General features: G+C 41.2%; 1 protein-coding gene across 14 annotated transcripts in view; it reads right to left on the reverse strand.

Annotated features, from left to right (window-relative positions):
- ubr4 (ubiquitin protein ligase E3 component n-recognin 4) overlaps positions 1-22,060 on the reverse strand; it is a 66,772-nt gene that overhangs the window by 29,530 nt on the left and 15,182 nt on the right. For 6 of the 14 annotated variants that reach the window (XM_065285934.2, XM_065285931.2, XM_065285926.2 and 3 more), the window contains exons 2-42: positions 19,777-19,874; positions 19,536-19,639; positions 19,300-19,429; positions 13,740-13,879; positions 13,541-13,643; positions 13,245-13,386; positions 13,015-13,139; positions 12,799-12,923; positions 12,650-12,709; positions 12,373-12,563; positions 12,139-12,238; positions 11,913-12,050; positions 11,705-11,822; positions 10,190-10,231; positions 9,812-9,999; positions 9,523-9,679; positions 9,355-9,440; positions 9,089-9,258; positions 8,655-8,934; positions 8,430-8,568; positions 8,225-8,304; positions 8,001-8,129; positions 6,674-6,856; positions 6,450-6,572; positions 6,139-6,368; positions 5,948-6,066; positions 5,767-5,864; positions 5,530-5,687; positions 5,246-5,452; positions 5,059-5,160; positions 4,881-4,981; positions 4,404-4,791; positions 3,532-3,595; positions 3,263-3,454; positions 2,584-2,654; positions 2,306-2,498; positions 1,639-1,872; positions 1,387-1,557; positions 1,120-1,302; positions 799-957; positions 542-694 (exon numbers count right to left, since the gene is read on the reverse strand). In XM_065285934.2, the coding sequence (XP_065142006.1) occupies positions 542-694; positions 799-957; positions 1,120-1,302; positions 1,387-1,557; positions 1,639-1,872; positions 2,306-2,498; positions 2,584-2,654; positions 3,263-3,454; positions 3,532-3,595; positions 4,404-4,791; positions 4,881-4,981; positions 5,059-5,160; positions 5,246-5,452; positions 5,530-5,687; positions 5,767-5,864; positions 5,948-6,066; positions 6,139-6,368; positions 6,450-6,572; positions 6,674-6,856; positions 8,001-8,129; positions 8,225-8,304; positions 8,430-8,568; positions 8,655-8,934; positions 9,089-9,258; positions 9,355-9,440; positions 9,523-9,679; positions 9,812-9,999; positions 10,190-10,231; positions 11,705-11,822; positions 11,913-12,050; positions 12,139-12,238; positions 12,373-12,563; positions 12,650-12,709; positions 12,799-12,923; positions 13,015-13,139; positions 13,245-13,386; positions 13,541-13,643; positions 13,740-13,879; positions 19,300-19,429; positions 19,536-19,639; positions 19,777-19,874 (5,974 nt within the window). The remainder of the gene's footprint in view (positions 1-541; positions 695-798; positions 958-1,119; positions 1,303-1,386; positions 1,558-1,638; positions 1,873-2,305; positions 2,499-2,583; positions 2,655-3,262; positions 3,455-3,531; positions 3,596-4,403; positions 4,792-4,880; positions 4,982-5,058; positions 5,161-5,245; positions 5,453-5,529; positions 5,688-5,766; positions 5,865-5,947; positions 6,067-6,138; positions 6,369-6,449; positions 6,573-6,673; positions 6,857-8,000; positions 8,130-8,224; positions 8,305-8,429; positions 8,569-8,654; positions 8,935-9,088; positions 9,259-9,354; positions 9,441-9,522; positions 9,680-9,811; positions 10,000-10,189; positions 10,232-11,704; positions 11,823-11,912; positions 12,051-12,138; positions 12,239-12,372; positions 12,564-12,649; positions 12,710-12,798; positions 12,924-13,014; positions 13,140-13,244; positions 13,387-13,540; positions 13,644-13,739; positions 13,880-19,299; positions 19,430-19,535; positions 19,640-19,776; positions 19,875-22,060) is intronic. The other 8 variants (XM_065285929.2, XM_065285927.2, XM_065285938.2 and 5 more) reach the window with 5 other exon arrangements.

The raw sequence follows: 22,060 nt of genomic DNA on the forward strand, positions 1-22,060 counted from the left end.
TTTTTGGTATATGTCATCCAGTGCTTAAGCACCGCCTCTGGCGGTCAATAGGGATGAAATAGAACGAGAGTTACGTATGTAACTACGGTTCTATGAATCCCGGATGACCGCCAGAGTGTTCTGTCACTCAGAATCACTGTGTACTCGCGAGAAGATTCTGTAGGAACAGATCCTCTGATGTCACCGGAAGTTAAAGACTCTCCGTAGGCATCAGGGGTCACGGGTGACTTTGTTGGTATAAACACTCGACCTGCGCATGCGCGAGATGGATCATTCAGTGCTTAAGCACCGCCTCTGGCGGTCATCCGGGATTCATAGAACCGTAGTTACATACGTAACTCTCGGTTTAAGGGACCTTACTTATGACAGAAATAAGCTGATTTTAAGTAAGAAAAACCATGACTACAATTCCAGGGCTGTGGGTGTTTGCTAGTGTGATGCTATTCAAGTTTTCGTGACTATTTGTATCCCTATGTGGTTGCCAGGGAGTTATTTATATCCATTATACACAGTGAAAACTGAAATACAAAATGCAGTTCACCTTGACAAAATCAGCAGTGATGATGGCCAATTCAGTCTGAGATCCAGGTAGCCATACGGCTTTAATGATGAAATTTCCAGTTGCGAGCTGGGGGTGCAGTACCAGATGATCGGACACAGAGCCAGTGCTGCTGAACGTCAGGACGTGGCAGTCCTATAAAAAAAAAGACAAACCGTTACATAATCTCATACATAAATCAGCATCTACCCTGTCTTGGAAAATTTGCAGTCTTATGCGAATATGTCTGCATGTGTTACCTTAAGTCCACACACTGCTAGATAGTCCTCATTACAGGGATTTCCCGTGAGGCTTAGCACCGTGAAAGGAACCGGGGCTGAGGCCAGTCGAGTCAGAGTCAATTTTCTTTTACTGGAGTCGGCCTGCTTTAAAAGTGCAGACAACTGCAGAACTGTGATCTGCAAAAAAACAGGTGACATGAAGGGGGAAATGTTTTTATAAAACTGATTTACTGGTTTCTGATGTCGATTGGTTAATTGCAGCTATGACCTCATAACCTAGCTGATTGACATAAAATCAAATATTAAAACTGAGACATAGGCGAACGGTTTCTGAATTACCTTTCCCTTCTCGTGGCTGACGGCAAGGTGCTGTCTGCGTCCGTGAGGGGAGGACAGCACGCACATGGCCACCCGCCGCAGCACATGAGCACTGATGAGCTGCCGGATGGTCTGTCCTTGATCTCCGCTGTAGTTCATCCTGACATTCTCGAAAGCACCCTCCTGTGAGCCCAGAGTGGGAACCTGGAACATCACCAAAACAAATCTTATAATGAGTGTTTACAACCTAAATTAAAACCTTGTTGCGCATAATCTTATGGTTAATACCATAAGCTGGTCTGTCATCTCTACGGTCTTGTCTTGAGTGTGCAGCTCATTGAGAGCATGCTGAGCACGGCTGCTGCTGCCCACCGCAGATGCCTGGTGGAAGTTGGTCTGAATGGCGTCCATCAAAAAGGTGAGCAACTCCAGCACGAGTGCTGCTGTGGAGGAACTTGCCTTCAAAACAAGAGACAGTGTCAATATCATAAACATAACAAAATACAATAAACAATGTAGTAGGGAGTGAAATTCTCGTACGACTTGTATGAGCAGGTCCTCTCGGCAGCCCTCGATGTTTTTGCACACGCTGCTTTTCTTGGGCTTCTCCTCATCGCTGCTCTTGCCATCACAGATGGTGACTTTACCCTTGTCGGCGGGCGAGGCGCTCTGGTGACGGATCGCGCTCTCTGGCATGCGCAGCTCGCTCTGGAAGGCCGAGGACTCCTTCATGGTGGAGCTCATTCCACTGCTGGGACTTCGCTTCACGAGTGCCTAAAACACACAGATGCCGAACCGGGATCAGGGATGTGGGATCTGTGGCATTGGTCTGACTAAATTACAAAGGATGTTTATGCAGGGGCAATATGGGGATAAGAGAGTTAATTTAATTTGTTACATGCTTTGAGATTCCATCAAGGAGACATGCATGAATGAATATGGCTTTAATGGTAAAGATGGTAATCTGAGAAAGCTTTTAAGATATCTTGACAATGAAGATCAATTATAAAGACTATAATTGGCAATTAAACAGTTCTTAATAAAGTATTAATAATATAACCAAACAGGCAAGATTTAAGAAACATTACTATCACGTAACGAAGAAAAGTTTTGCTTTAAAACAATTGTCGCAAACCCTGATGAATTGAGAGAGAACTGAAATGAGCTAATGGCGGTCAATGATAAATGATTTGCAAGCCAAAGTTACCGCGGTTGCTCTTTTCCCATGATGACCCGAAGTATTCGGTCTCACCTGGCAGCTGCCATCCTCCTTGGCACCGCAGTCACAGAAGAAAGAACCGTATTTGGCATAGGAGATCTCATGGTCTTTGTGACAGACCTTGGCACACACTGTGCACACACCTACCCCATCCACCATCTTACACGTGTGACAGTGATACCTGTATAGGCAAGAGCAGGCGATTAAGGCCGTTGACAGAACGCCACTGCGTTTCATAGCAAAGGAAGGCCAGGTAGATGTATTACCAGTGCTGGTTCATGAATTCCTTTTGCGTGATGGTGAAGGTACATAACTTATTGCAGAGCGAATCCTCATCCTTAAACACAAACGAGATTTATGTTGCTAAAAACACAAAGCACTTAAAAGGGATAGTTCACCAAACATTTCAATTCTGTCATCATTTCCTCACCCTCATGTTGTCACAAACCTGTATAAAGTTCGGCTGAATACAAACGAAGATATTTGTAATGAAACAGGAAATAGAAGCACTATTGACTTCCATAGAAGGAAAAATACTACTATGGAAGTCAATGGTGCTCAAAAACGGTGTGGTTACAAACATTGCTCAAAATGTCTTCTTGTGTGCTGAGCAGAAGAAAGAAATTATTAGTATATGATGACAAATGATGATAATTTTTGGGTGAACTATCCCTTTAAGAGGCTGTAGACAAGAGATGCATGTGTGTTCCCCGTAACAAATGATTTATAATTGCTGGTCTAAGTAAATCAAGTAACAGATTAAAATTAACTTTTTAAAAAAATCGCCCGCTCTGCTGTGTAGTGCTCAAATTGCATTAATAAGACACATAAGAACCAAATGCCCCAAACATCAACCCTTGACATATTCAAATAAACAAACAGGATCAAGTTTAAAAAGCTAGAGCAGGCAGTATTTCAAATCTAAAGCACAGTGAATCTTCTGACCGAGTCCTCAGCCTGCGAGTCATCTTCCTCCACAGCTAGCTCCTCCACCCAATCAGAGTCCACCTCAATGGCCTTCTCCTCTCCCTCCATCAGGAGCTGGGACGAGCCCTGGCCACTGGTCTGTCTCAAAGCGTTCATCACATCCGCCAGATAAGAAATAATGTGGCAGGCGCACTCCAACATGCTGGCATGCTGCAAACAGAAAGATTCAAGTTGTTATCCGGACCAAATTCAAAACATCTGAATGCTTGAATGGACACGATGCCTACCTTGCCTTGGGACACATTGGCGGTAACTTTCTCCACAACATTCTTCTGATACAAGTATTTTTTACTAAAAGAGAAATAATAAGATTAATCTACAAATAAGTTAAAAAATTAAATTAAAGTTTTGCCAATTTAATCCATGAGGGTTTGCTTTACGACAGAGGTGGGCATTCCTGGTCCTGGAGGGCCACTATCCTGGAAAGTTTAGCTCCAACCCTAATCAAACACACCTGAATGCCATTTCCAAGTCATCCTGCTGCCTTTGATTAGATTTTTCAGTTGTTTTTAATTAGGGTTGGCCTTAAACTTTGCAGGACCATGAATGCCCACCCCTGCTTTAAGGTCATTAAAGGGATAGTTCACCCAAAAATGAAAATAATGTCATTAATGACTCACCCTCATGTCGTTCCAAACTAGTAAGACCTCCGTTCATCTTTGGAAACACAGTTTAAGTTGTTTTATATTTAGTCCGAGAGCTTGTTGACCCTTGATTGAAAATCTACGTGCGATATACTGTCCATGCCCAGAAAGGTAATAAAAATATAATCAAAGTAGTCCATGTGACATCAGTGGGTCAGTAAGAATGTGTTGAAGCATCGAAAATATGATGTCACATGGACTACTTTGATGATGTTTTTATTACCTTTCTGGACATGGACAGTAAACCATAAGTAGATTTTCAATGAAGGGTCATCAAGCTCTCAGACTAAATATAAAACATCTTAAAACTGTGTTCCGAAGATGAACGGAGGTCTTACGAGTTTGGAACAACATGAGGGTGAGTCATTAATGACATTATTTTCATTTCTGGGGGAACTATCCCTTTAACATGCTAGTGTGGGAGGGGAAAAGTTAAAATCAAATACATCACTCACCATCTTGTGAGCCAGTCAATGGCAGCTCTGTGTAGCTGGAGATGCCCAGCTCCTTGCCCTGCACTCGCTAGTGTGCCCATGATGATCATGAGCTCGGGGAAACCTGCCCCATCGCCACTGGCCAGCATCTCTGTTGCCATGGGAACGAGGGTGCTCAGCAGCACAGTACAGACACCCTCACCGACCTGGCTGTTGTCGCGGACGATGTAGGAAGTGAGGAGTTGCAGGAGCTGTCTGTTCTCCTGCACCGTGTCCAGCTGGTCCGAGTCTTTGGGAGGAGAGGCCGTCATTCGCCTCAGCCAGGCCTGCAGCCTCGTGGGCTCAACGCAAGCCAGCTGGGCCAGAGAGCCGCACAGGCACAGAAGGCTGGGATTAGGGTTCTTTTCCGCTAAAGTATGAAAGCAGATGGGACGTGTGAGAGAAATGTACAGAGGGAAGTGCTTGATAGATAGTACAAAACGATGCAAGGATACTTACTGAGCTGAAACAATTTAGTGAAGAATTTCAACACCCGGTTGCAAAACTTTGCAGATAGATTTTCATTGGCGGTGGCCATCATGATCTGCACCAGTTCTCCGCTACAAAGGGAAGTTTATGTAAATATGCAACATGTTTTGTAGGGATATCAGAAAAGAAATGATTGACAAGTCAGTACCTGAATGAAAAAAATTCCTCCATGGCTTTGCGGACCTGACTACTTTCCAGCTGTTTTTCCAGGTACTGCAGGCATTCTTCAAGAACAGACTCATCCAGACCACTAACCAGAAACATATTATACATAATTATCAGGGTTTATTTAAATTACTAACCTCAAATATAAGAAATAGCCATAGTGGTCTTACCTGTTGGGGTCAGAGTGGTTGGCAATGATGTTGTAGCAGCCTGTGACAAGACGCTCGTAGACAAGGGCCAGGAAAGCATCCGATTCAGCAGGGCCAAGGATCCTCTCCAGCGATGTGCTGCAGATCTCCGCCACACTCTCCGTGCTGCTCTCCAGCAGGAGAGGCAGCAGTGTGCGGATCACCTGTGGACCGTTCAGCTCCTCTGTGCTAAAGGCAAACACAATCATTAGCATTTACAACTAGTTTATCAAATGTAAATCTGTAAGTCTGTGTCCAGGCCTTACACAATGAGGTCTCCAGTAAGGCGCACTAGCGACAGCAAAATGTGTTTGAGAGAAGATGCCAAAGGCAGCGATTGGTTGCAGAGGGTGCCCAGGTGGGCCGCCTGGATTGCACTAATGTAGCTCTCTGATGGGATGGTGTCATTGGCGAAAGCGTTACGCTATGGGCAAAGAAATTGACTTTGAGTTATTGCGAAGTATTTAGGAAAATAAATGGGTTATGGGAGAAAGGACGCTTACCCATGAGCCAAAGTTAGGGAACTCATTAGTGTGTATGTTGTTCCATGTTTCGCACAGTGTCTGAACAGCTGATGGCAGGTTCTGCATCACATTCTGACCTAAAAGATAGCAGAGATAAATCAACAATGGTGGACAAGACATTTATTCAGATAACACAAACACAAGAGGGCAAAACTCATACCAAGCGTATTGGCCTTGCAGCGTGTAGATCCAATGGACAACACGGCAGCGTAACCCTGCAGTTTAGCTTCAGTGTGCTTGTGTTCTCCTTCCTCAGGCAGGCTCATCAGCAAGTATGATCTGAGCAAACACAGAACAATCAGTCAGCTGACCTAAGTTTAATCACAATTACTCGAGAAATCGGCCACAAACCTGGTAAAAGCGGTGTAGACGTCAATAAGCTGCAGCGTGGCGGGCAGAAGGTTTTTGGTGATCTCGGAGGATTTGTGTGGGTCTGCATCAGCAGCAACTTTGGAGAAATGCTCATCTAGAGACACTTGCACTTTGGAAATCACAGCATCCAAGGTGTATATGGTTTGTAGAGAGGGGACTTGATGAAGAGGTAGGATGCTGCTGGGGTCCACACAGCAAAATGACGAAATCTAGGCAGGAAAATGTTTTATGAAGTTATATAATAAATAATAAATACATCTGAACTATTTATGGCTACCGTAATGCTGTACCTGTCTGGCGATGTATTCCTCAGCGAGCTCTACGTCATACTTCACCACACTGCACTTGGCAGAGGCTACTTCGATCAGAGATGTGGCATGATCCGCTTTCATTCCCTGCTTTACTAAATGTTCCTGATTTAGAGGAAAAGAAAAGTGATGTATTTGGAGAATAAGGTGCTGGAATCCAAGGCAACTTTGTTCATTTTGTCCAAAGGTAAGGTAACAAAACCAACCTTGATCCAGTTGACGTAAGTGCTGACTCGTAACCTTGATGACCACCTGAGGGTGTGTAAAATGTCACTTTCACTGGGATCACTATTGCCACTCTTAAGCTGCTCAATACAGCCTTTTGAAGGTGGCAGCACTCCCAGAATCTTCCACAGAACCAGGAAGTAGTACTGCAAGGAGCATGCTTCCTGTAACAGACAATGAAAATAACATTTAGGGCAAAGTTGAGCAGCTACAAACCTTATTAATCCAGCCAAATATCAAAGCTCATCATTGGCAGCGTTTTGTCAATGGCAGGGAAAGAGTTAAACCCCCAAAAAGTGCATGTATCCTTAACCGAGGTAATCCACACGGCTTCCAATGGGTTAATTAAGGTCTTCTGCTGGTAATCAATGCCATTTTCTAAGAGAAATATCTAAATTTTAAACTTTATCAATTGTAATAACTAGCTTCCGGTAACAACATCATCTTGGGATCAAACGATTCACAAGAGTTTTAGCGTAGTGAGCATTGGTTGCCATGCGTACATTGCGCTGTGACTATCATGAATCGAGTCCATGACATTGTAGTTACCGAAAGCTAGTTATTATAATTTATAAAGTTTAAATATGGATATTTTTCTTACAAAATCGCATTGATTACTAGCACAAGACCTTTATTAACCCCTTGGAGCCATATGGATTACTTCTGTAAAGAATGGATTCAATTTTTGGGGATTCAAAGTCAGAAATTGTTTCCTGATCTGTGTTGCAAAATAGCATCAGGGATGGTTTGCGCCGCAACACGCCTCCTTTTTTGCGCTGAACCGCCCAGGGAGCGCAAGTTCATTCCCTAGTTTGCAGACGTGCGTCTGTGGAGGGAAAAACCTGCTGTGCGCCGGTGCAAAATACGAATGATACATGCGTCACTGACAAAGTCAATTGCGCTGGGTGCAAGATAGGGCCCCAAATGTGTTTGTCTGAAAGATGATGGACATATTTATTTCGGATTCCTTGAGGGTGAGTAAATCATGGGATCATTTTTTAATTAACACATATAGGCCTCCAAAAAATTTGGAAGCCACTCTCAAAAACTTGAACCAATGTGTTCATAACAATGTTATTATTTTTATTTATTTTTTTATTCAAAGCTTTGAAATCATAACAATGTTATTGCAGTAGATGCAAAAATATCAAAATCAAGTACCTCACATTTCCAAACATATCTTCTCTTATAAAATAAATTACTTTGTTCAGTATTTTGTTTAGATTTCATTGTTGTGGCTTAGGTGTTTAAATATTTTTGTGGTCAATATAGCTGATGATGTAAACGGCTGTGTGTGTCTGAACTCACAACTGCAGTGATGGGTTTGTTCTCCTGCCTTCTTGCATTATCAAACCGTGATCCCGCGGACAACAAGCAAATCAGAGCGGAGTACAAATCATCATACTTCACCGCACCATTGAACAGCACTTGGAAGACCTGTAACAATATTTAGTAAAGCTCACATTAATTTTCCTCATGCAGGTGCACAGAAGCTCCCATGACTTTAATTGTGTGTAGATGTGTGACCTCACCTTAGTGTCAAGTCGACTCCTATCATCCTCTGAAGCTTCAGGAGACAAAACGCAGTAAAACTTTGGCTGAACCGATGAATCTAAACGAAAACAAAGGTGAACCATTAAGAAGGACGAATTAGAGTTAGCACTCAATTTAAAATGCTTAAAACTTACTGTGGAACATCATATCTGAATGGAGAGAAAAATAAGAGGTTTGACTTACTCCTACCTGCCGAGCAGTGCTTGGCCCAATTCTCCTCCACCTCTTTAAAGCCATAATACAGTGGCACAGCACCTCTCTTTCCCCCCTCCTGTCCCGAACTACCCCCGGATGCAAGCGGAGTCAGAAGATTGTACTGGACCTGAGCATAACAAATGAAATGTACTCAACATCACAAGCTCCAGCCCAATGGCATATCTCCAAATAAAAGCATGGGTAGTTTCGTACCTGCTCGAACAAGTACATTGGAACTTTGGAATACTGGTGCAGCAGATAGTCGAAGACGAGCAAGATGCGAGCCAGATTGAGGGGCACGGCCTGAAGCTGGGACTCCGTTTGAGCTGCGATTTCAGCGATGGATTGCATGCATAGGGTGAGTACACTGCGACGGCCCTTTTCTGAGAAGTTGTGGAAGATGAGCAGAAGCAGCTGGAGGTGCTCCACATTGAGGTCCTCATCAACAGGCACTGCTCCTTGCAGCGTGTGTTGCTTCAGAGTACCTATAAACCTGATAAAACGGATGAATTAGATGTCTGTAAGGTAAAGTTCATTAGCAACTTATTCATGATGTAAAGTGAAGACGTGGTGATGTAACAGAAGCTATATTTAAGTTTGTAAACAAAGAGTGAGGACCCTACAAGTACTAAAGGTGAAGGTCTTACCTCTCCCAAACCTTCATGCAATCAGGCACGTCAGGCTCTCCCTGTTGGCTGGCTTTATGCTGCCAGATCAGCAGTAACCTAGAGAGCACCGACAGGGACTGAGGGTGAATGTACATGGGCCATGGACCCTCCGAAAATGGAGCGACACCCAACTGTTGCAGAAGAGTGTTCTGAAGACAAAATATTTACAGAATAGTAAGCATCACATACTTGAATCAGAACAGAAATGTATTAAAAACACATACAAGACAATCTTCACTGTTTACCTGTAAGGTTGGAGAGGGAAGATCTGATGTCACCAAAGAATGATTGAAGTGATACAGGGCTGAAGAAAACTCTTCATCGGAGGAACCTGGGAAAAAAAATCTATATTGAAGCATGACTACATAACTTTAAAGGATTGCAAGGGTGTGTTGGAGAAGTTTTCTTCAGACCTTTGACATCTTTGTCTACATCTTTGATGATGCTGGCAAGGGTGGCCATGTGCTGCTCTGTGAGGGACACGCTCAGGTAGTTGCGAATAAAGTTGTTCCTGGACTTCAGCATGGAGGTGGTGATGAAGTTGAGAATGCTTGAAGCCAGACTCAAGAACTGCAAAAATAAACATTTCACATTATCTTACTGGGTTTTTGAGCTGATGGCTCTTCAACAAATAATTTGCAATTAATGGAAAATTCCGGGTTATTCCGAATATTAGTGTTGCAATATACAGCTCAGCCTCACCAACTCCGGGTCTTTGCGACTAGCCAGGATGTTGCCGTTCTCTGCCGTGTTCAGCTTGCTGGGGCTCTTGAGTCTCGGTGATGTTTCCAAAGGTGGCGGTGGAGGAGGAGGTGGGGGTGCCACCTTCTCTTTACTGGGAGAAATGGTCTCCTCAAACCACAGTCCCAGGATGGGCTCGCTGTCGTCATCTAAAAAAACAAATCGAGAGCCTCATTCAGCTTGGCATTCAATGAAGTCACTGTACTGTATATGTAAACAGAGCTGCTGTTTCCATTAGTCATGTAAATAACTACTTAACATCTTATTACTGTTTATAGCACAATTAACAAAAGCATAATAAGACACTACAAGTCTGACCTAAGACAAAGAGCTGCTGACCTGAGAAACAAGCTGCTTTTGTCTTCTCCTGTCTTCTCTCTGCTGAAATAACGAACACTGTCACTAGCTGTAAAAGCCGCCAGGTCGGCGCAGTAAGCAAAGCATGCTTAGCGTGCCACAGTGCTCAGAAGCAGGAAGTAAACTGACCTGTGTCTGATCTCTGGGGGGTTTTCCTGACTGCTGTCCTTCTACTACAGTGTGCAGTGCTCAGGAGCTGCCTGAGAAAGTCCCTGAATCTTCTCAGCCCTGACACTAGCTCAGTTAACCACAAGCAAACCCTAAACTTGGCTGCATGGAAAATAACTCACTAAATAGATATTCAAGGGTGGATTAGTTTAAAAACAAAACCTTGCTGTAATTGATTCACTTCAGGCCATCCAAAATGAAAGTGACAATAGGTACGTTACATGCAACCAAATAATCTGTGTGCAATCGCAATGATGGCTCAATCGAATTGAAAAGCGTTCATGTAGACACGATCGTAAAAATTACAATTGAGGTTGATCGGATACAAATTTCGATCGTGTTGAAAGGGGTGGTGTAAGGGCGATCTGTGATCCGATCAGCTGGAGAAAAGTATGCATGTAAATTTTCTTAATCGGATGCAAAGATATCTTGTGCACATGCGCAAATGAATTGTGCTTAAAGGGACATTCCACAATTTTTTTAAATATACTAATTTTCCAGCTCCCCTAGAGTTAAACATTTGATTTTTACCGTTTTGGAATCCATTCAGCCGATCTCCGGGTCTGGCGCTACCACTTTTAGCATAGCTTAGCACAATCCATTAGATCTGATTAGACCATTAGCATCGCGCTAACCAAAGAGTTTCAATATTTTTCCTATTTGAAACTTGACTCTTCTGTAGTTACATTGTATACTAAGACCGACAGAAAATTAAAAGTTGCGATTTTCTAGGCAGATATGGTTAGCACTATACTCTCATTCTGGCATAATAATCAAGGACTTTGCAGCCGTAACATGGCTGCAGCAGGCGTAGTGATTATTTTTGGTTATTTTAAGTGCAATGTTACTAGTCTAATTAGATTCAATGGATTATGCTAAGCTATGCTAAAAGTGGTAGTGTTTCATACAGGATGAAACTTTTTTTTGAAAGCAGAGGGTCTGTTCTTTCCTTTAATATATTTTATGTATATATATTTAAAGAAGAGCATTTTCTGGGAGGCATTAAACTTTTGTAAAAATCATAAAAATTCTGGCTCTGGCTGGCAACTTTTTAAAAAAAAAACTGGCGGGGAAAGAGTTAATACTGACTGAGGTTATGTCAAAGATTAAAATCAATGTAAAATCTGATGAAAAATTACTTCTTTAGGGTAAAACATAACCTTGACATTTTTCCATATAATTTATCCAACTAACTAAAAGATTAAGCAACTTCCTTTCTTTCTTTCTGCTTCTCTCAGTTGCAAGCACAGCTTTTGTTTCATTGGCTTCTTATTCGTCACTGTGGCTTTCATTAATGTGGGTAAATAAAACATGTGTGGCGTTTGTTACCTTGGCTGCTGTCCTCTTCCGTGCTGCTAAAATCATCTTCATAATAAGTGTTGGAGTCTGTGGAGGCGCTAGCGTCACTGCTAACTGAACCCTTCCTCTGCCTCTGGAGCACGCATGCCTGAATCCAGCAGAACCAGAGGCACCACATTCATCAGCCACAGGCCACATACCTCCATCAACCACATGACCAAACAGCGGGATCACATACCTTTTTATAGGAGGTGGAGAGCAGTGTGAAAAGCAGGTTGGTGAGAGGGACAGAGTCAATGAGTCTCTGGACTCTTTGGATGGAGGTGCTTTGGGCCATGATGTTGAGCTCTGCCGGTGGCCCATCACTGGCCCAGCCCTGCAGAAAAAAGAAACCACTCTGCTTATATTTGCAATGTAAATATAAGCCGTTAAAAACAACATAAGCAAGTTGTGTTTGCTCTTACTCGGTGTAAAGCCTCTACTTGTAAGTCCTGGAAGAGTGATGTAAGCAGCTTAATAGAGTGATTGGCCAGGATGACTGACAGAACCCCAAAACCTTGGTGCCTGATGGAAAATAAAAGAGTTGCAATGAGTTCTCCAATAAGTAATAAATTATATTTATCCTATATTGTATACTAAATTTACTAATTTATTTATATATTTTGCTGCATAAAACAGTCAATGGTAAAAGGGAATACCCTTTCCCAGGGCCAAGTTTAGGAGATCCTGATCCATCCTTGCTTCGGGTGGCGATGTCTCGGACCCGCAGTGCTGCCAGAGGATCTTTCTCCTTTCCCTTATCAGCCAAAGCGGTGGGGCTCAGATTCAGTATCAGATACAGGCTGTTCAACAAGCACCAGGCTCCCAACAGCTGAAAGTTCTGATAATGCTGTTGAAACGGAGTATGATGTCAAATGTGGGTCAAACTCGCTGATGTCAAAGGCTCTGTGGCCGGCCAAATTAGAGTTCACTTACCTCTCCTCCAGCTCTGCGAGAGTTACTGATGGCCTGTCCAATCATGTCATAGATTTCCAGCTGTTAAAGAAACCCAAAGCACAGCATTTTAGACACTGAAGGTCAAAGATCCAAGACTTTGAAAAATTAAGATTAAATATTCCACCCACGCATTTTTGCACAATGGTAGCAGCGTCATTTTCATAATCTTCCTCCTTAGAGCCAGTGGAGGCCGTGCGAAGCTGCAAGCCGCTGCCCACCTGCAGTATGGCCATGCAGGTTGCCACACTCACACCTGAGAGAAAACAGGCACACATGTGAAGATCCCTGCATACATCTGTTATACAACAGATGGTACAGATGGTTTGATTTATTCATGAACCCACCTGCATAGAGGCAGCTTAGTGCTAACACAGTCACATCCAGTAGTCTCCCTGGAGTTAAAGGCTCCAGTACAGGCAAGGAAAGTGTATCCAATGCCATGGTCACATCAATCACCAGGGAGTGAAAACTGTTTGGGGGAGGAAAGGTCAGCATAGTTTTCCCACTATGTTTTCAGGTAAAATAACATGAGCTCAGCAGATTCAGAATATTAAAGAAACTAAAAGCGTCTTACCCATTTCGAACAGCGGTGGCGTCTGCCACGGTGGCCGGCATGATGAAGAAAGAGTTGGCAGATACCGCATCCTGGAAGCGGTTGATATACCGTAAAAAGTAGGGAAGGTTGAGGCACACGCGCAGCAACTTTTCTGAGCCCCCTGTAATGATACAAGATAAAAATGAGGAAGTGAAAAATCAACACAAATAGCAGTTCTATGCGCATATATATTAAAATGACTCCATAAATACAGCATGGCCACAATTATGTCAACTGGCCTCAACTTAGGCCATCCTTATTGTAGAGCAACTCACCTAATTCCTGTAAACTGGACACATTTTGAGAGATGAAGGCATTCTTCATTTTGGCCTGCGTTGCTTGATCTGTCGTTGTTTGGTCATCACACTCGTTTTCACCCTGTGATACGTACAACATTGTTTTATTTGCATATTTGTAATCAATCACTCGTTTCTTTAAATCCTTGATTTTTGATGACATGTCAGATTTACTGACCTGCATGTGAGCAGCAGGCGAGGCCAGCACGGTAATGTCAGGGTTAAAAACTGAGGTCAGCTGATTGAAGAAGTTCATTTGGACTTCTTTATGTCTAAGTTCGGGGTTAACAGGGGAGGGAATCTCCTTCTGGTCCTCCACTGAAAAACAAGAGCACAGCTTATTTGTCTGGATTTAAGTGTCACTTAGAGCAGTGTTTTCCAACCCTGTTTCTAGAAGGCCGCCAAAACAACACATGAGACTCAATATGAAAGGAAATATTGGGGTCAGATGCGGGAGACATCCAAAACTTGCACTGTTGATGTGCTTCCAGGAACGGGGTTGGGAAATGCTGACTTGGAGTTTGTATATGGTGCAGTAAGGGATGAAAAATCTTGATAATTCATTGTAGGAACATACTGCTAGCAATTTAGTTGTTCAGTTTAGTAGCACCGATTACATTATTTTGTTAACAATTTCAGTTTAAACCATCCCTTAATTTTAATAACTTAAAGGTGCTCCAAGCGAATTCACGCGTTTTAGACCATAAACATTTTTTGTTACATACAGCAAACATCTCCTCACTATCTGCTTGCTGCCTGTCCGCTGATCAAACTGTAAAAAAACACGATCTCTGTAGACAGCACAGGCTCCACAAACTGCAATAAACACACAGTGGCCAAACCTAGCACCACGAAACAAAACAAAGTGTTCCAGCTAATAAACGACAAGAAGGATTTGGGGGTGGGGGTTGGGCGCGTTCATGAAAGCACGGAAGGGAGGGGGAGGAGGAGGAGTTACCTACGCTCCGTTTGTTTGAAAACAGTTCAAATATGAACAGAAAGTGACGTCTCACAGATTCGCTTAGAGTGCCTTTAATATTAATATAAATAAAACCCATTTAATTTAAACAATTAAATACTCATTTTCAATAAGGTTAACATTGCTTAACGTAAACAGCATTAAAAGAACAACTATGTATACACCATATCCTTTTTATATCCGTTTGTTAAGTCAGGATGTAAAAAGTACCATTTCCGTGTCCAAGCCCCTGCTCATTTCAAACGAGACTACAATCTCAACAGCCATTTATGAGCACTGTTTAGTCATTTCACGCATTTAAAGGACAAGTTCGGTATTTTAGACTTAAAGCCCTGTTTTCAGATTGTTTATGGTGAAATATAATGGTTTTGACTGAAATTTCGACATTTGCCGCTGCCCTGAGAATTTTCGCGTGTTTGTGTTTCAGCTCAGACCTCTACAATGGGTTTAATGGTGCACTGGAACAATCCTTCCTAAAATGCATTAAACTTTCGTTTACAAAGACGTGAAACTCACCGAGTGGTCAGGGGTGTTCACTGATATGCTCACACAAAAATCGCTGCAAAAGATGCTTTCCAACAGCTGTTTTAGCATTCGTTGTTAACTTGTGGACCTATTTTTCCAAACGCCTCACACCTAGGGGTGTGCCGGTTTCAGAATTGGTGATGACGGTTATGACGTGAGTCAAATGTGACGGTTCATCACATAACCGTCTGTGGGGGGCGTTTTGCTCGTTTAAATGCTTGTGGATTGACGGGAAAGTGTCATTTTACCATAAAATCATGAATGTGATGCAAAGTGTGTTTTAAACAGTAATAACTTTGAACAATTTAACAGAAAGCAATGAAATATAAAAAAACACACTGTTGCCAGAAGACTGCGCTGTCACTCTCTGCCCAGCATAAATTAATCCTCTATCTATCATCTATCTTAATAATCTTCAGAGACACAGATTTGTGTATTGGGCTTTTTATGTCTGTAATTGTGTCTATATCTGTCATTACACGGACCAGAACAGCACGAAAACAATGTGGATTAAAAGCGTATTGAAGAGGTTTTGCTCATAAATGCAGGTAAAAGAAAGTAATGTGAACTTGAGATTGTTATTAAACGCAGCCGGTGTAAAAGCACAATGGCCAACCCGCAGCAAACGCTCTCCGCAGACGCGCTGCACAGTGCTCACCCGGCGTTTGAATAAACTAGACACTGATTAGCTACTTGCTCTACGTTTCTTTAAAATTAACAGCAAGACAACTAGCAGTGAATGTGCGTTCAAGAGAGTTAGTAGATTAGCATGGGAGGATTTGAACTTGAAAAGCGGAGTGTACTGACGCCTTTCCGCGGTTAAAACAACATTCCTTCTCATGGTCATTGATGTTTATTTGATGCTATAAATTAACTAGAAGGAAGAGATGATTGGAAAGGTGAGACTTTGTTTAATATGTTAAATCTCAAAAGTAACCGAAAAGTAACCTGGTCTGTCCTGTATGTCAGCGCGTTGTCAGTGTCTGCTCCGCTCTGTATTTTTCACTGCGTGAGAACGTGAGGGGGCGTGTAACACAGACTGTTAACAATTGTTTTAAATAGTATTTAAAAATTCTTTATGATAAAAAATGTTTTAAAAAATATTTTAATAACACGGTTTTGGCGGTTATAGAGTTCTAATGACGGTGTTCAACTATAACCGTCGGTCTCACGGTTATATAATGACCGTCACACCCCTACTCACACCCGTACATTCTTCCGCTTAGAGCTTGAATAATAGACACTCCAGCCCAGGTGGTGGCGCTAATCCGCCTTTGCCAATTGCAAGAATAGAAACAAAGTTCCCGGCGTGGAGTAATACCGTACCTCACAGGACATCTAATACAAGTCCATGGAGCTGGTAAAAACTACGATAAAACCTGTTGGAATGCGTCTTTTTGAGCGATTTTTGTGTGAGCATACCAGTGAACACCCCTGACCACTCGGTGAGTTTCACGTCTTTTTTAACGAAAGTTTAATGCATTTTAGGAAGGATTGTTCCAGTGCACCATTAAACCCATTGTAGAGGTCTGAGCTGAAACACAAACACGCGAAAATTCTCAGGGCACCCGCAAATGTCGAAATTTCAGTCAAAACCATTATATTTCACCATAAACAATCTGAAAACAGGGCTTTAAGTCTAAAATACCGAACTTGTCCTTTAAGATAAGCTTTTATAAACTCACAGAGTACACTACATTCCCAGAGCTCATGGCATACCATACTTTAATATTTTACTGAAACAAAGACGAACCGCTGTCTGGTCATCTGGGATCTCACTCAGTATAAAAATCTTTATGACTGTGGTTTTTCCATAGTTTTAAAAGCACAAATTAAGTGAATATTAGTATTTTTTGTTGCTTGCTTAAGCATCTGATAAAGTGCTTGGACACGGAAGTGGTGACATCAGAGTTATCAAGCGGATTTCTGTTCTGGTGCCATTTGTACCTGCCAGTATAAAAAAACTGGACATAAGCCCAATGTCGGGCTTAGCTACATTCGGCTTTGTAAAAAAATTACGCCTGTTCCACCATCTAAAACTATGACCAGGTGGGGCTATGTCAGTGTGGACTATGCAGGTCCCCGCATATGCATTTAACTGCAGTGATAATTGAGACGCCACTCACATTAATATTGTTACAAACTTAAACTTTATGGGGTGGTTTCCCATACAGGGATAAGCTTAAGCCAAGACTACGCCTTAGCTTAATTAGGAAATATAACTTGTTTTAACAAATATGCCTTACTAAAAACATTACTTGTGTGCATTTTGAGGCAAAACAAAGGGCACTGATGTATTTTAAAATATTTAATTCCAGTCAGGGGAACCTCCCCTATGTCCCTCATCTTTAAAAAAAAAAAAAAAAAAACACACAAAAACCCAATGAAGCGCTGTCAAAAGCATGACAAACCAACAGGTGGAGATCTAACCCTTACCGTAAAGACATGTAGGCCAATCAGAAGCCATTTTACAGACTCGCATCATGTAAACAAAGGAGATAGCAGTGTATAACCTCACATCAAGCAAAGGTGAACATAGCATGCACTCCAATGTCACAAGCCAAAATCTCAGGTTTCACCAGCTACACAACATTGCAACCGGAGTTTCTGAAAATCTTCACCCTGGCAGAAGTTTTTAAAAAGGTTGGGTTTCAGTGGCCCAATACTGCATGCTGACAAACGGCCAAACTGTAAAAAGCTGTGGTTTTGAAAATACCTGTGTTTGTGTGACACGACATTGTCTCATCAATTTAATTATTTCTATCCTTTCCATAGAAACGTCAAGACTTTATATTCTATGCCTACATTAGTAAGGCTGTAACGATTAATCGTGCAAATGTGCGTTTTCTCAATGAATTAATTTTAATGAATTACGGTGAAATCCCAGCACATGCCAAAGCCAGGGGGTGCTCTCGTGCAGAAACTCCCTTTGTGCCACAGAAGTAGCATGACGAACTGTTCTTCAAACCGTTTCAGGTATTTTCATGATAAAATAATGATTTTGTTTAACGAGTGTTGCTTTTTTAAATGCACGTTATAAACAACTCCAACTCATAATGATTTTAGATTGATAATTAGGGCTGCATAACGATTAATCGTGATTAATCGTTTGCAGAATAAAAGTTTTTGTTTACATCATATATGTGTGTGTACTGTGTATAATAATTATGTATAAATAAATATACACACATGCATGTATAATTTTAAGAAAAAAATATTTATAAATTAAATATTTATATATAATATAAATTATTTATAAATATAAAAATTTATATACACATGTAAATACGCCTTAAATATCTACATGTATGTGTATTTATTTATGCATAATTATTATACAAAGTACACACACATATATGATGTAAACAAAAACTTTTATTCTGCAAACGATTAATCACGATTAATCATTATGCAGCCCTATTGATAATGACTTCCTACTGACCAAATGCCATAGTACACGCACAAGCTGTGTATGAAACACAGAATCGCAGACAGGTATTTTTCATTGAACACATGATTAATCATTACAGCCCTATACATTACACTAGACATAATATTTATGCGCTACACCTAGATGGTGCAAGAGGTACAAATTCTACAACGGACTTATTTTAGTCTCATGACCAGGTGAATGTCCAGCTGGTGCAATCGGCTACTGAAGCGTCCAGGCAGTTTGTAACCAAATGAGCAGCAATAAAAAAGGGACACTTAAAAAGTATGCTTTGTTCATTCAAGTACAGCAGATGAAGTTGTGAAGGGCACATTTTAGATTACAGCCTGTTCCTTGCATGTGCTGCATCAGCATTCTTTGAGATTGGTATCAAACTAGTGCTGGAAATGAATAACATCAGCCCTTTGAATAATACATGGATCACAATATCATGTAAAGCATACAAAGCAACTAGACCTCATCTACTACTACTACGCTGGACTATGTACCTTTAAACAGAAGGCAAAGCAAACGTGAAAAGCCTACAAATGAAGCAACATCACCAGCACAAGCTGTTTACTTCCAACAGCTGTGCTGACATTACAACCAAGGGTTGCATTATTAAATCCAACCCAAACATTAGTGCACCACCACATCCTGTAACATTAGGTGCAGATCATAACACCCAGCAAGACTTCCCAGAAAAGCCCTCGGGCATTTGTACCACTCGACATCTCAAATTTCTGTGTTACATGAAACAGATCTTTTAAAGCTTTAGGACAACCTGAAACAAACAGCTCTTACCATCTGAAAGGGTCTTGACAGTTTGGGGAAGTTTGGCAGACTTCATCATCGCTGTAAAAGTGATGATCTCTGTCCGATCCAATCGACTGCAGCCGGTACAAAGGCCTTTTATTAAGAGGATCAGGTGCTTCTGTGGAGCGGATAGGAAATCGAACATTAGCCAACAGATATGGGTTTACACCACACAGACAGACAGGAAGCATTACAGCGTTCTGCTGGAAAGAAGCATGTCTGACCTGTGAGACTGCACATGCTTCATCGGGGTTCTCCAGACGCAGCAATGAGAATTCAATCAATATTTTACAGGCCGCTGCTACGGACAGCAACTGATTTCTGGGGACTAAAATGGGAAAGAAAAATTGCATTTTAAATGAAAAGGTAAACAAAAGCAAGCTACATTTTGAATAGCCTGTTAAATCTACATCATTTTTTGATGAAGTAACTACAGAAAATAATGAGTTTGAAAATTGATCATACTTTGTCCACAAACTGTGGTGATGTAATGTGCAGATAGTGCCACAAAAGAGGAGTAGAATGGCTCATACTGTTTGTCATGATGTAGAATCTCAGATTCACTATAAAAAGGAGACAAAAACAATTAAGCATTTCTCAAGGGCAGCCAGTCACTCCATTCAGCCATGTGTATGATTTACTGAGATACACATTTGCTGTGGTGATCACGTAACAGTTGATCTACAAAAAAAAAAATGTGGGTAATAAATTCACCGAACAGGAATGCATGACCTTCTCTAACAGACACAATACTTGGCTAAACAGATGCTAGAAGTGCCTAGTTTGTGTGTAGTAACAATGCATGAAATAATTGACAAAATACCATTAAATTATTCGAAAATAACGCACACCCGAGGTGACAGACCTGAAACTACTTTAAAAGTGTGCATTTACTGACAAATAATGCACACCCTTAGAACGTTTGTCAACCAATCAGAATGAAGTATTCGACAGCTCCAATGGTATAAGTAAGGAATAATTGACGACGGTCTGTTGAATTATAAGAAAATAATGCACACCCAAGGTCGCAGAGTGCCGTTACACCACGGGTTTGCATTATTTTCGAATAATTCAAAAGACTGAAGTCAATTATTCCGCTTATACCACGGTTACCAAAAATATTGCTCTGGTGCCCATTTTTAAGACATCTTAAAGGAATAGTCTACCCTTTTGCCATATTAAACTATGTTATTACCTCAACTTGGACGAATTAATACATATCTATCTTTTTTCAATGCGTGCACTGTAGCGCATCATGAATGTGTTAGCATTTAGCCTAGACCCATTCATTCCTATGGTACCAAACAGGGAAGCCACCAAACACTTCTGTGTTTTCCCTATTTAAAGACTGTTACATGAGGAGTTGTACTAGTAAGTATGGTGCCACAAAATAAAACTTTTTTTTGGTACCCTAAGGGTGGGCGGAATGACCAAAAGTCTATTCCATGGAATGAGTCATTTTATTTCACGGAACGGTATATTTCACGGTATAAATAATTTTTTTTATTATAAAAATGTACAGAAATTTGCCACTCACTTTAACTAAATGCTCACCACAGTTTTAAATTATGAGCAATTTAAAGTTAATAATGTTAAAGTGAAAATGCCCAGAAGATAACAACAGATTAAGTCTTGATAAGACAGAATCTTGATTATAATTGAGCTATTCATTTTATAGACCGTTGAAGCTATAGTATGCCTTCATTGTATTTTGTATTTATGCATACATTACATTAAAAATAGGCAATATGTAAAATGAACAGGTATAAATATATGCAAAAACCTACAGACAGGATGAATACCTATAGCCTATATGAGAGACGAAGCTCTAGATATTATAAATATGACAGGTGCTATCATATGATGATCATGAAGTCTGTTTTAAGGTCTTTACACCTTTTACTTTCTATTAGACCTTAACATTTGCATCTCTTTCTCGTATTTCTGATCAAATATGTTTGTATAAGCAAATGGCGCGTCAAACTACATCTATTCAGCAGCGCACGTGTCACTGATATAAACGCGAGTTTTGTCTTCGCTTGCTTAAAGTTGAGAAAACTTTACAACTATTAGCATTATGTTTGAGAAGAACCCTTTATTTGGCATCGCAGCTCCTTGCACGCCTAGAGAGACCTCTGCACGCGAGAGACTGACCGGCTGCTGCATGAGCACAGAGAGAGAGAGAGAGCGAGCGAGCGTCTCGCTGCGAGACCCGCGGTGGATTCACTGGCAGTTATTATAAAAATTACAGAAATAACTCGTTTATATTTATGAGTGAATTATTTTACATGTTTCTCCGTCACACTAAGTCTAACATGCGTGAGGGCAGAGTTAGCCACGCCCACTTATTTGCATTCCACGGAATAGACGGAATAGAAAAATCTGTTACGTCTGACATTTTATTCCGCGGTAACGGAATATACCGTCATACCGCCCAGCCCTAGTACCATAGGAATGAATGGGGCTAGGCTAAATGCTAACACATTCATAACACGCTTGTACAGTGCACGCATTGAAAAAAGATAGATATGTATTAATTCGTCTAGGTTGAGGTAATAACATAGTTTAATATGGCAAAAGGGTAGACTATTCCTTTAAAGGTTAGGTGTGCAGTTATTGAAAAATAATCAACACCAATGGAACATTTCTCATCCAATCAGAATAAAGCATTCAACAGCCCCGTGGTATAAGTAAGGAATAATTGATGGCGGGCCGTTGAATTTTAAGAAAATAATGCGCACACACACAC

The sequence above is a fragment of the Paramisgurnus dabryanus genome, chromosome 21 (genome assembly GCF_030506205.2).
Source record: "Paramisgurnus dabryanus chromosome 21, PD_genome_1.1, whole genome shotgun sequence".
NCBI lineage: Eukaryota > Metazoa > Chordata > Actinopteri > Cypriniformes > Cobitidae > Paramisgurnus > Paramisgurnus dabryanus.